Source organism: Diadema setosum, chromosome 4 (genome assembly GCF_964275005.1).
Source record: "Diadema setosum chromosome 4, eeDiaSeto1, whole genome shotgun sequence".
Lineage (NCBI taxonomy): Eukaryota > Metazoa > Echinodermata > Echinoidea > Diadematoida > Diadematidae > Diadema > Diadema setosum.
Genome location: NC_092688.1, coordinates 3,608,170 through 3,623,037, shown reverse-complemented (window position 1 = coordinate 3,623,037; position 14,868 = coordinate 3,608,170). Strand labels below are relative to the sequence as shown.

Genomic DNA, 14,868 nt, shown 5'->3' with positions numbered 1-14,868 from the left:
CTCCGCAGTTGGTCCGCACCTGACAGTACCTAGCGCGTACCTCGCCTGTAGTTGCCCGGAGGTGCTCACGCAAGTCCGATTTAACCGCAGCCAAGTTTTGAGCATGACCAAAACTTTTTCCGGTTGAGTCGCGGCGATGCCCGGAGAGGTCCACGCAGAATGCCATTAGGAGGCCCTTAGCGGCAGCACTTCGCAGGCAACTCCCACGCAGGTACTTCGCAGTCCCCGTATGCAGCCAGGATAATGACATTCCGTGGGACTTCTGCCATTCCTTCAGAGGAATTCCTTCACTGGGTTGTCAGCCCTCACGCGACTGGTACAAAGGTCACACAGTATACCGGCAAGTAGAATTTAAGTAGAACGCGTCAAGCAAGTAAGACACATGCACTGACTCGCCCAAATCCTTGTTCGCCCTCAGAAATTTCCGGTATGCTGGAAAATCCGTACACGCAACAAGCCTGCATAGCTTGCCCGGAAAGGTGTGACAGGGCCTAAACATGGTTTCGGGAATTAAGATTTGCGTGCGCACCGCCGGGTGAGTACGGGTGAGATACGTGCTAGGTACTGTCATGTGCGGCTCATTCTTCATAAGTCGCACGCAAGGCTTGCCCGGAAAGGTGTGACACGGCCTTAATACCATGTGGCAGCGCCATCACCCAGCCTGCGTTCTTGTTCAATGAACTACCCATACCATGTATACTGTCGAAAATGGATGCCAACACCTAGACAAAATCCTCCTGCTGGTTCCTTGAGTAGATCCATCCCATTCGCTGCTGGTATAAGGTGTAGAACAAGCTAGCAGATGCAATGGAAAAAAATCCAATACCGTTTCTAGTTGACCTAATAAACTTATTTTAATGTAGGTAATTTTATTTAGGCAGGTTGCGTTGGTTGGAACCTCCCACGTTATGTATGTAATTTCATTATTAATTATGTACGTATGTATGTATGTATGTAACTTGTAACGGAGATTGGGTATGTATCCAAATGTAAGCCTTCAAATTTGGTGTAAGTTACTGTTTTCATTGTCATAGACAAGCACTGTACACATAGCATTGTATTATATTCTTGATAAAATTAATTTCTAGAGCTATGACCTATGATCATTATATTCACACCACAGGTAGGCCTACATCACCTCATACAAAATGCTGGTCGGGTTTGAATATTGGTGAATTATGACGAGGTCAAATGTTAAAATGTAAATGACTTTTCCTTGATTTAAGCAACGTAATAAAATTGTGTGCTTTCAGTAACTTTCCACAGCTTTGAGCTATGACCACAAAACTCACACCACAGGTCAATTGCCTAAAGATGTCAGTCAAGTGTGAATATTGGTTAAGTCGGATAAGGTCAAAGGTCAAAAAGTCGATGAGCTTACATTGAAAATACTTTAATCACAAATTATTACAGGAGAGACACTGCTTGACGTTTGCCTTGTTTTATATCGTCACAACAATAATTTTTATTTCATTTGATAAGACGCACCGTCGGTTTGAACATTTAAAGCACCGGGAACTACATGACGTAGGGGTTGATATCTAAAGAATGAAATTTCTATGGAAAGTAACTTAGTTAATATTACGTTTGAATGATCTAATTTCATTATTGAGATTAACTATGTTATATATGCAAATAATTGTAATGTACACTTTAATAGAAATATATAATATTGTGCTGTATTTTTTTATGTAATATTGATATACGAGAACTATGAAATAAAATGAAATTGAAATTGAAATTGAATCGAAATTGAAGTCTTATTTTCATCTCATTCTAGCACATTGTTTAAAGAGATCCCAGGAACAAAGCAAATATCTTTTTAAATATGTAGCTTCTGTGCTAATATTGTGGAAATCATGACCATGGAAAAAAAAAAAGGTCAAGGTCCCTGGTCCCTTTCGCTCACTTCTAAATGGGAGTGTTGTATGAAAGAACATTGATTTTAATACTCTATTAATGATCTCATATTCCCTACTGTTATTAGTCTCAATTTGCTATGACAGAAGTACATTCACACACACACACACACACACACACACACCATATATATATATATATATATATATATATATATCATATCATATAGAATATATAATAATATAAATATGTATACTGTATAACTCATGATGTGCGCGGTTGTTGGCAGCTCTTCACGTGATTTTGAATAATTGTGTTTTTCTTTCCTTTTCATCTCTAGTCGATCAATATGATCTCGTTTACTTCGTTTACTTGCGGTTATCAAGAACGCGTGCTATATGAAGGTTGACACAAAGTGCATCCGAAGAAAATCAAATTCAACGGACGGAGTTCAGTGCTCAAAAAGGAGGAAACTTATTCAGATTTTGACCGCAATATTGAATACGCCCTCTAACGAGCGCTATATTTCACGAGTCTTTATTTTCCTCCTGTTCCGTCTAAGGCCCTGTTTTATAGTGATGTATAGTATTGGTTGAGGTGAGGATTCAGCCTTACACTTTTGTGAAAGACACTTAGATAAAAATAACTTTATGAAATGATAAAGAGCATAAATCTAAGCAAAATTCAAAGTTCATTAGAAGAAAATCGGTTTTGAAAAGGCTGAGATATCCTAAAACATAGTGGGGGCCTAGAACAAAACGATCTCCCACCTTTTATTAGAATTGTTTTGTTTTGAATATCTAAGCCAATTCAAAAACAATTTTCATCAAATAAACTTAGAATTCCTCTTAGAATTATATGCTCTTTCAAATTTCATAAGAAGTTTCTCATTACCTCAGAAAATCATCAAGGAAAACATTAGAAACCTATAGCCCCATCTCAACCCAAACTGTAGTATCCCTTTGATAGACTTTACCCGCCCCCCCCCCCCCCCGACAACGTCAGGACAACGTCCGGAGAACAAAATTCCTCGCGTCATTCTCTTTGGTCAATTGCACATGCGTGTTGAGTGTACACTGTGTCAAATGAATGTTACCGCGAGAGCGTTTTAACAGAATGGTCGGGGTCATGTCCGGGTAATGTCCGTTTAATGTTACTATAGTAGCTAGCTTGGGAAGAATTTGGCAAAAGTTACAACCCCAGAGCAATATCTTGCGGGAATCGTTTAAAAAGGCAGGGAAAAAATATTGCCCGGAGGTTATCGCGGTAACTCTGGTCTGAAAGGCTCTGTTAAAATGGAACTTAAGATTCACACTGATTCATTATAGTACATGTACATGTATTCTTAATTATGAATGAACTCCAGCTGAATTGCGTTTTTTTTTTTTATGCGTCAATTCAATTTGTTTATTCGTAAACAATGGAAATATACATTCGTAAATTTTGAGAATAGACAGTTTTAAGCTAAAAATGGAATGAAAAAAAAAATGTTTTACACATAATCATATCAGAGGGTTACATAGTTTATGTTAATATCCTCCATATTTTTACCTTTCCTTATTGATGGAGTGACGTGTCTACAGACCTCTCCTCCTTCCTTCTCTGCTTTTCCTTCCTCTTCGTTCTTCGTTGTGCAATCATTGCATATTGCATATTTTGTTCGTTCATGCATTTTGTTTTTGTTGTTTTTCTGACTACCTGTGTGTCTTTGTAGATATTGTTTTGGTTACCAAACTTTAATTGTACATACAGCCCAATAAAGAGTGTGCGTGCTGCAGCATTGTTATAATTATTTTGATTTTGTTTTGTTTTGTTTTGTTTTCACTTTAAAAACAAGCACTGTTTGTAACGAAATGCGTTTATATCATTATCATCACAATGATCAAGCACAAAAACGTTATAAGAAAATTATTAGTAAATTGGCGTTGTTTGTGGTTTTTCTAGAGTGATCCACGTCCTACAAGTTTTGCTTTTCATTGGATCCCTCTTTTCCATCGCCATATGACTATGTTTTTGTTACGATTGCAAAGAGTACGTTGTTCTTTATTTGCTATACATTATCATTCGAACATATAATTTGTATTATACTCAATGATTTGTCCTTTCAAATTGTTTACAGTTAAATTGATAGATTTATAACCTTGGATTATGTTTTTCATTTCATTGACGGAAATAACTGCAGTGAAAATTGCAAAAGAAAACAACATCACTTGCGTTCAAACAGGTCAAATGCCTTTTTTAACGCATTTTGTGAATCTCCCCTAAATCTATACGTGTAGAACGACTAAGTCATAATGGAATAAGTGCAATATATAGTGAAAACATTCAAGAAAGGGGCATAAAGTAGGGACCTATCAGGATTACTGTATTTTATAGTACATGAAATTATAATACCTGTATTCATGGTAGTATTGTACTGTTTCCCAAGGGTTAACCTGTGTTTCATGTTTTCATTCTCACGAGATTTCTTAGTTCTTCTTCATTATCCCGAAGGGTCGCCCATTCATGGTTTAAACCACTAGGCAGAAATGGTTGATGTCATTGAATTATATTCTCAATTGCTCAAGAGCTTATTATCGTTAGGAACGCAGTTATCTGGTCATTAAACTTTTTTTTGAAAACATAGTATGTCCTATTATACCTGTACTTTCCAACTTTATATATCTATACATATATATATATATATATATATCTGTTATGGTTAACTGTGATAACAGTTGCTGACTGTAGGCCAAGTTATGAGCAGTGTAAAGTGGAAAAGATACATAAAAGGGTAAAATGACCACAAACTCTGCAACGGTTGATCACTCATTTTGTAACCTCGTATCAAATGTGAAGACTTCTTCAAGACTACAAGCATCGAGTTCTCTGTTTAAATACGAGGAATAGTCTCGTACGGCGTTGACTTGAGATCAGTTTTAAGGTCTGTTTCAGGTAAAATTTCGGTGACGGGCAAGTTGACAAACTGGTCATCGAGGATTTTTAGCAGTTTTTGCTTCGAGAATCATACAGTAATTCACTGTTTGTTTTTCTTTTGAATTGCTAGGGTAAATTGATGTAGAATATGATGGTTCATTGTGGCTCGTCGCAGGAGCGGAACGCTTTTCATTTCCATCAATGTACGTGTATTCGGGGCTAGGCTGCGCTTCCTGGATGGTCGCTGATTGATTGGGAGTAATTTCGCCTGCATTTGTAGCAAGAACCAGATAGCCCTGTTCATTCACCTCGGGCGATTCTCGTGGTTTGCTGGAGTAGATGGATGAAGAATAAGATGGATCGTTCGGAGACTTTGGAAGAGGGACACGTTTTTGGACGTTACTGATATTCTTGCACTTGGAGAGACGCTGCGGTTCCGATGGAACAGGCATGAATTGGTCAGAAGTGGAAACAATTTCTTGTTGATTTGATGACTGCAGATGTTTAGATCTAGGAGAGTACTGTTCAGCTTTGGAATGACTGGAGAGACCTGCGCTGGTCGTGTTATGACAGGATGGCGTTTTCACACTGTCACCGGCCTTGGTCTTATTATGAGATCCCAGAAGTTGACTTGCCGTAACTCTGCGCCCTCCGACATCGGGACTCTGGTAGCTGCCCTCGCCACTGGTATCTGTGGAGTTAGCAGCGGTGGTATCCTCCTTCTTCTCCTGATTGGGACCTGACATGTCAATGTAGAGCTTTTTCGTCAGAGTGGCTTCGTTTTCACTATCATGTATTTTCATGTCCTTGAGACGTGGCGAACTATTGCCTGCTGAACTTTGAGTAATTCCCTTGTTACCGGTACTCAGTTCCGCGTCAGGGGTGTGGTCCTGTAAGCATGGATAAGGAACATAAAAACAAAAATAACTTAGACACTTCATCTTGGTTCCTAAAATGTCGACTGCGTCTCCGAACACACGTGAAAGTAAGAAACATTTAAATTAAGGAACATCTCCTGTATGTTTGTTAATAGTGACCACATTAATCCAACTTATAGCATTTGTCAACCAGCTTTACAAATTAGGACTTATTTCCGATTTTTTAACGTTTAGCTAGAAATACTTATAAATCATGTCATAGGTTGGTTGAAGTATTCATTTCATTTCTACGAAAGGAACAAGTGTTGTCCGCATAGTTCTGAATTTGCAAGCTGTATTCGGCGATTCTTTTACTATATTCACGAGTTCATGTTAATGAGACCTGAAAGATGTCGATTCAGATTCAACAAGAAAATACGAGGTAGTAGACAAATGGAGAGACTGTAATTACTCTTGTATCGTTGGAACGTTTGTTCATGTACATTCGAAGAAATCCAATACTCAACATCGTGAGAAGAAGGAACCCCGTAACCAGTGAGACAATAATGGCCGTTTCTCGGATTCCTAACGCTTTTGTCGTGGATTCTTTGTCTTCTGCAATATAAATAGAGAAATGAATTAGCGATTCACTGTTGACAATCGTCACGAGTATGAGTATTTCAGTCCATATCGTCCAACAAGCAGACTCCTTTAAAAATAATAATAATAATAATAAAAAACTTGTCCTAGGAAGTACAGACACAAAGTGGGATTCAAACTCAGATCCGCTGACTGAAAGTCAAGAATCTTATCCCCATGCCACAGTGCTCCCACACAACACAATCCCATAATTATCATTAACCTTTAAAAAATTGCTAGTTTAAAGGTCCTGTTTACGTTTGGGAGCAGTGATTTTTTAAAAATTTCAAGATATCACATTTTATGCATATGTGTGGGCCGTTGCATTACAAAACATCCTTTTATATAAAGATTTTGCAATAAAGTCTAAAACATAAGGAAATATCACTGCTTTTCTCAAACTGTAGACGGTTTAGTCTGGAAACATTTTTATTGTAAGAATTGTTCACATTTTGTATATTTAACAATATCTAATATTGATTATACTGATTCAAATTTTTACATTAGTTGTTTCTTTCTCTAAATCACATTTTAAAACTATTTTGAAGTACTACTGTTGGGTGTGTGTGTGTGTTTTTTTTTTTTTTTTCATCTGCAAATGGTAAATTATGCCTTTAAACTCCGGGAGTCACAGTGCAAACAGTTGTCGAATATTTTGTCTGCTACAGGTAAGGAAAGCATGTTTCTACCTACTGACGACGCAACCTTATGTCAGGAGAAACTGAAAGAACTAATTTTTGTTTGAATGAAGCTGAAACATGATATTCCCACTAGGACACACACAATCATTTATCCTGAAAGTCAATATGGCGGATGGCGGTATAATGACCTGTTGAGGAAATTGATCACATAAGATGGTACCTATCTATTGCTCATTAACAACCATAACTAATCATTTGAAAGTCATTCTGAATATCAGTGAAAGGTAATAAGCAATCTGTATTGTGTTTCTCCATCATTTCATCATGTACATAAGCTTCCCTGCAAATGAAACAGAAACTTGGCATGTCATGCTGATCAAGTTCGAAGGGCACCGTTTAATTATCAACGTCAATTAATTAAACTTTATCAGGGATTCATTTCCCTCATGCATTGTACTACCCCCATCAAACGTCAATTAATTAAACTTTATCAGGGATGCATTTCCCTCATACATTGTACTACCCCATCAAAGGTGGAGTTAAATTGACTTTGAAACATCCAGGGGATGAGTGATTAATCATACTACATCCCATCGATCAACATCTCTATAAGTCCCTCTTACTTTATTAATGAGCAGAGTTCTAGACTTAACCTCCCTGTATATGAAATACGTTCCATTTCAAAAAAAAAAAAAAAAAAAAAAAAAACATTTTGCCAGGCATGTCTGTCCTATCTGTCACTTGATCTATTCCGTCTCTGTTGCCAATGTAGAGAGTAATGCTGCGTACCCTAGAGGGACGCATGAAGTTAAATGAAGTAAAGCTGAATATATTAGATGTCGAAACAAAGCAAAAGATATTCAACTGCAACATAATGGTTTTGGAGTGGCTCAAAACCTTTCGAAAGCATTGTAGTACAGGATATCTCAAGAGACACGACGCTTTTATACCTCGCATATTCAAGGCAATCAATAATATTTTCAGTTTTTCTGTTGCCCAATTTTACGTAAAAAAAAAAAGAATATTCGCCCTCACGATCACTTCATGCTTATTGTACTATAACTCATTGTTCTTAATCTAAATCTAATGTATGGTCATTTTTCTTGGTATTATACTGCATCTCCACAACCACTCCTCTCCATTCCATATCCTTCGTGACAACTGTTTATTATATACCATTGTAATTCTTATATTTTTCAAGCTTGCCACAATAATTGCAATGCTTGTTTTCATTCACATACTATCGTAAACCATGGATGTAGGTCGTATTTTGTTCATATAACATCTCTTTTTCTTAGCGCGTTGTCAAGAATTACAAATAAAATCAAAATAAATTTAAGTACATCTCCTGAGATTAGAAGAATCGCTTCACATTTCTGCACACTTTACTCAATGGAGAAATACTTAATTGCTTCAGTAATGCAAATACATACTGTAAGATGTATAGTTAAAACAAACCATGTGTTGCTTTGACTGCCAGGCAAGACGGGACTGAAGCGTTCCAAGCCGGGAAGTACGTCGACCGCCCTGGTAGTCCCACACACTGGAGAGTTGCACTGCCGTTGACGACGTATCCTTGCTCACAAGTGAGAGTTACCACGGATCCAAACCACGTGGTGTCGGCATCCCATTTTCCGTTTGGGACATCGAGGTGGTCGCAGAAGCCATAGGTAACTAGAAATATCAACATAGAATAAAAGCGTCATTTTTATGATTGTTAAGCTGCAGTAACTAACGCACAAAATCAGTTTAATTTTCCCAGGCTCAAACCACATCTAAGTCACATAGATCTCTATCATTTTGCCCATGATATATTGCAGAAAGGTTTGTGGTCTGTTGATATCATGCAATAGCACCCCATTTATTTGCGAATATATTTACAGTATATTATTAAGTTGAGAAATTATTTATCAGAGAATCTATCAATATCGCCCTTACCTTAAAAAAATAGCACGCAGTTTAGGCTTAGTAAATGTCATAAAGATAATTTTCACCAATACAAGATACATGTAGAAGAAGCCGATATGTATGTTTCATACTATATTATCCAAGCAAGACATTTTAGCTCGATATCAATTCCCTTCATTGTTTACGAAAACAAAAGAATGAAAGTAATCGGTGGTTTGATGAATACAAGTAGCGTAATTGTTCTTGATAGATTTGATGTCCATATTTTACTTTGATACAGGTAAGTCTGCTATGTCATTCTGAAATAAAGCTCAAATATAGTAATTGTACATCTATAATTTCAGCGCAAAGTGACATTGATCAGACGGTCGTCACAAAATCAGCATGCTAAATGAATAAATTAAACCAACTCTAACAGAGTGACAGAAATTTCACCAGAATGGACCTACAATAAGAAAGTGATGGGACTTAAAGTTTTCACGGAGCGGTGATATTTACAGTGGCATCATTATAGAGAAATAAGAATAGTGATTGATCAACAAGTTTCCATTTGACTTACAAGCAAAATATTACTTGAAATCTAAATTGTATCCTCTGCACGCATGATGGTTGTGTTATAATAGTCTTACACAATGACTTTCATTGAAAAGGGGATTTCATATTTTGACATGAAATCAAAATGAAAAATTTGCACACTTTGTATGAAATAATTCTTTTGTGAAAGATCGTAATACAACTGTACTTCGTACTGTTTCGGGGTACGGCAGAAAAGATATTAGTTGTATCAACATCACTCAACTAGTTTTTTCATGAAACTTCTACCATCTGTTTAAATGATTCTGGGGGCTGCCACCCCCCCCCCCCCCTTTAAAAAAAAAAGAAAAAAAACAATATACTCAAAAAAAGCACAGCAATAAAACCCATGATTTTCCAATCGTTTAAAGTCTGGAAATGGGGGAGGGGAGAAGGGGCTATTTTTGGCCCTTGACCCCTGGCCCGTAAGCAAATGGAATGATATCACACTAATTTTATTTTATTTACATGTAACCTCTTACGGGTCAATTGTCAATATATTATTGAAAACGACCTGTGTGTCACTGTCACGTTTAAATATAGATAAATAAACATATAGTCACCATTAAATGCATAATATACACCAGTTCGGAACATCAGTTCCGCCATGCTTGGACATGGCCACTCGTGAAGGGTAGTTTCAGAAGATGACATGGCAGCAAATGTCTCTGATGGGACGCACACGCATGCGCCTTGGTGTATGACAGCCACATCAGCGTCTTCTTTGCCATCTTCACAAATGGAGACACACTGTAAATTTGACTGCACGTCATGTCTGGTGAAACTCTGCATGAGTGAATTAATATCCGACGAGCTTGCCCGCCTCGTGTAGCATCCGAGATACCCTGGTTCTGTGAGGAGATAATACAGAATCAAAAGCAAACATCTTGATAAAGTGAAATTACATTTCCCCTTGCCACTGGCAATGACCACCAAATCAATAGTTTGTATACTATTACATGTTACTGTGTTAATTCAATAGTCTGATAATGTGTACGGAGAGTTGAAGCAACAAAACACAGAGGAAAAAAATGAAAACAATAGTGCTGGTTCCGTACATATTTGGAACCCCTCGATTCCGCACCTGCGAGATCCATAAATGGCGTGTATAAGTCTGCCGTTTTTTAACAAGGAAAAAACAATATTTGTTATGTAATATATTACAGATACTGCTAATTGCTTTATTACACAACAAAGATTTCATGCATAATATCTCGTATACAAGCATGCATTACTGAGGATAATGTATCTTTCTGCTAACGTATGGGTTACCACATGCAAGATCAATGATAATCTTTAAACTGGAGATACATACCTCGGCATCTTAGCTGCACAGCTTTTCTAGAAAGACATTCGGCAATAGTCCATGAGCAGTATATCATATTTTGCGAATCTGTGCAACGAAATGAAAAAAAAAAACACTTTTCATTAATATCTTATATTAACAAACATACATATCTGCCGATAAATTCACAGTATCTCGATATTTCTTAAAGGCAAGAAGAAACATGACAACGTATGTGTTAACATGGTTAATGTGACATGATCGCACCTAGAAGATTGGTATGCCTACTGTGAAATAGAAACTTGAGGTTTAGATTTATGAGATCCCCAAACTATATCAGACATCTTGAAACACTTCCAGGGATGGTGATTGATGTCTCTGTATACCAGAAAGTAAGATGGTTTCTTTGTCAAAACATTGTCACTTAGACACAATTAAAGACAATACCAGTCGACAAGAGTCGACTTCATCTTCCGGCGCCAAAGAGTTTCAAGACGTACGTATTAATTTAATCTAGTCAGTGTAAGAGAATTGTATATAACATAATTCAATAATAGTGGTGGTAGTCTTTACTGAATGAAACTTATGTGTGTGCGTGTGTGTGTGTATGTGTGTGTGCAACTTTCTCAGGAAATTTATCGCAAAGATCGTAGGTCGCTCCGAGTACTTTTGTGGGTTTTTTTTTTTTTTTGGTGGTATTATTTGTGATTTCATTTCATGTTTAATTGTGGTCGCTGGTTTTGCTTTATTTTCAACCGATTGTTAGCGTGCTTGCAGGCTGTTATCCGAATCTTCGAATTCGAAATGAATGATTTTTATACATTAGTCAAGATTAGGCAAGATATGCTTCCTACTTTGAACTGAGTTTTCAAATGCCTGTGATGGTGTTACTGTCATTGAATAATCATGACTAAAGGAAGGGATATTATACATATTGTGTCATTTTCTTATTTTATTTTTTTTTGGGGGGGGGGGGGGGGGCAAGAAGCCTCCTCTTCCAGTATGGGGTGGTCCTATGAGAACAAATTATATTTATTATGTCTTAGTTAGTGTCTGACATTCAGCATACATTTTTTTTAATGCACGATGTCAATGTCTTTTAATAACCATTGATCAGTAGATGTTTTATGGTGTTGAAAGCTGAATGTGAGTAATTTCCTGAATTTGAAACACTTAATGTAGTTTGTTGTATAATAATGTTCTTACAAATATGTATATTGGCTTTGATAGTTCCGCCCTTTTGCATCATCACGCAGTCGAGGGTTTGCTATTGGAAGGTAAGGAATTTGTCAAACTTGAAGTGATTCTGTCTTGATTCCTTACAAAAGAAAGCCACCAACTGACATAAGATTAACTGAAAGCAAACAAATACTTTAATAATATGCAGATCGCGAATGGCCATTGGATTCGTTTTTGGAGCTTCTTCTTATTAAAACAACAAAATTGATCAGCTTTAATACGCAAGCTTGAGCGGAAAACGAGATCTGTGTCGACATCGGCGCGTTGCCACATAAATTCATTTATATTACGGAGCATATATTTTTAATAATAAGGTTTGATAATCAATAGTAGGCTATAGTTTCCATTAAGGATTTATCGATGCTGCAACGTTTGGGATAACTAGCTTTGGTTTTCAAGAAAAAAAAATATATATGCCCTGGATTGTAGATATGTGTTAATTACATGAATTAGGGAAACACAACAGTCCACTGAGCAGCGTTTATGGCATAAAATCAATCATAATAATTACTGTGAATGACCATCATTATCTGCAATTTTTTCTCTGTTCACCTATTAGACAACATGCAGAAGACGCATTCTTCATTGTTTGTGTTCAGTATTTCAAAGTTGTGTTTGATATGAATAACAAGCTGCTATCCAAAGAGTTATAATGTAAGGTTACCGATTTATCAGATATCACAAACACTGGAACCAACATGACTAAAGCTGGATATTTTCACTTCAAAACAGTCATGGTTGCAGGCAATAGACAATTTACAGCGCCAAATAAAGTCTCTTTGGAATTGCAAATACCTAATACTGTTGTCTTGGCTGTATTTTTACCATGATGTCCACTCGATTCATTTCCATATCAACTTGAAAATGAGACTAAAATCAAACTACGTATTACATAAGATGGTTCACTATTACATCCTCCGATACATCTCCATGAATCTAGATCAGGAACTTTGGCAGATCGTACCGTAGAGTAACTCAAGCAAGTAATACGAAAAAGGATTTACTTACCTTCCGAACAGCTTTCAGCCTTGATCCAATTTGTTTCTTTGAAATGGAACGGCAAACTAATGCTAGAAATAGCTTGAAATGTCGGGAAACCAAGCTCTCCACAGATCGAATCAGCAACCTCATCAGTAAAGCCATCACTGCAAACAAAGCTGTTCGTAGATGATCTCAACGCCACGATGCCTTCGAGTGGGGAACGTTCTCCGATGAGTTTAACGACCGGCTCATCTTGATTGTGTATACCACACCGCATGAATATTTCGAATTAACGATACAGTCAGTCTTTACTATAGGATATACATAATACTTAGTCACAAGAATGAAAACCTTAAAATCTACCTAGGTTCTTTCACCTGTCTAATATTCGATAGCAGCTTTTATGAAAGCTCATCAACTTTTTTTTTTTATTTTAAACCTGCAATTGATTATCATTAGCTTTAACATTACGCATTGTTTTAATCGTATCTCATCTTCGATCTAATCTTTCAATGAAGTCAACAATCTACCACTACTTATACTAAATCTACTACAGCGGGTCGTGAATCAACCTTTGCAACACTTTTGCGAGGTCATTGGTTTCGTAACCTTTGTTATATCTTCTATGAACGTGATGAATGACACTTGTGGTTGCTGAAGTAATATTATATTCACAAGTATTTCCGTTTACATTTCACCACAAAAGACACCTCAATAACGATCAAAGACACTAAATACAGGAAATAAGAGTTGAGACCTTTGCTCGTGAAGAAACAAAAGGGAATATTGAACTGGATATTGTTGTGTTTTCCTAATCATTATGTCCCCAGGCTATACAATTTATACTTAACTCGAGTCTCGTAGTTTCTTTTTTCCTACATGTTTGTTAATTTAAAGATCAGCAGTTGCGATCTTACAAATTTCATTTATAGAGGGAGACAAAATTGAAGAAAAGTCATATCTCAAAATGTACATTTTATTTGAAATCTTTACATTCTTGACCTGAAAATGCTGGAAAAGTGTAAGTTTGTTTTGGCACGTTTCTGACTAAATCATAGACCGGTCTGAACAAATTATTCCCTATTGATTTGGGTAGGGCCAATTATGCTCGAATCATACCATGCATACCGGACAGTAATAGGCCGTAATGAATCTTGCTGTTAAAATGTAATGGAGATATTTATTATTTTGTGATTTGCTCAATTACCTCTTAAGCAGGACGCGGTGATGTTGACTTTTACTGGATATATATATTTCCGGATCGGATGTATATAGTCGAAGTCTCAGCATATTGCCAAGTGAGAAGATCGGTGGGTAACTTGTGTAATTTGAAAGTACAGCCTGGCTTTTCGTGGTTGCTACATCATCATGTACGATGACTTCCACGTACGGATTGTTCACAGACTGCAGCCATACCACAATTCTCTGGTCATCTGGCGCTCGTATTTCCCACCTGTCGGCTACTACACGAAAGTCGTTGTCTGCTTGCATCTCCATGGTAATGGCATCCACCGAACAGTTGAGATTGTGACCTGAATATTAGCGGCGAAAAAGCATATAAACAATATGTTATGATCTATCATTTCATATGAAAATAATAATATGCACTAACGAATCGCTTTCAAGTTTTAACTGACGCACTAGCTATATAGGAGACTGTTACATATTTTGTTAGGTGTATAAAACAATTCCACTCCTTGAAGGGAGCTCCAGGTCAGACATCAGTTAACAAGGTGTAATATAGACCTATAGGCATGTGTACATCTTCTTAAGCATATTATACTGGTAGTTTGGTGTCTTTTTTTTTTTCAAATCAGGGTAAAGCCCTTGTATGACACCCTTTTTAGAATGGACAGATTACACTTGACACGCCAACGAGTTAGGTAGAATAATTGATTAGAAGTTAACAGGAAACCAATTGATAAGTTTGTCTGTAAGGTGTTCAGAACTTTGGAATACTTACTGGTCA

At 36.9% G+C, this 14,868-nt stretch overlaps 1 protein-coding gene across 1 annotated transcript; it reads right to left on the bottom strand.

Annotated features, from left to right (window-relative positions):
• Window positions 1–722: 722 nt before the first annotated feature.
• On the bottom strand, window positions 723–10,048 carry LOC140227303 (uncharacterized). The gene is made up of 5 exons (XM_072307725.1): window positions 9,958–10,048; window positions 8,372–8,587; window positions 6,106–6,248; window positions 4,984–5,666; window positions 723–795 (listed from the first exon to the last, which is right to left on the bottom strand). Exons 1-5 carry the CDS (start codon window positions 10,046–10,048, stop codon window positions 723–725), a joined length of 1,206 nt encoding a protein of 401 aa, XP_072163826.1.
• Between the last annotated feature and the right edge of the window lie 4,820 nt (window positions 10,049–14,868).

Bases quoted from the DNA above. Each gene is read 5' to 3' on its own strand.
- LOC140227303 (XM_072307725.1), bottom strand. From the start codon at position 10,048: ATGTCATCTTCTGAAACTACCCTTCACGAGTGGCCATGTCCAAGCATG. The intron at 5,667-6,105 runs GTAATTACAGTC...CCATGCTTACAG, and splicing joins AACGTTCCAACGATACAAGA to GACCACACCCCTGACGCGGA. The intron at 796-4,983 runs GTACATTGATGG...TGCATCTGCTAG, and splicing joins CAGCCTAGCCCCGAATACAC to CTTGTTCTACACCTTATACC.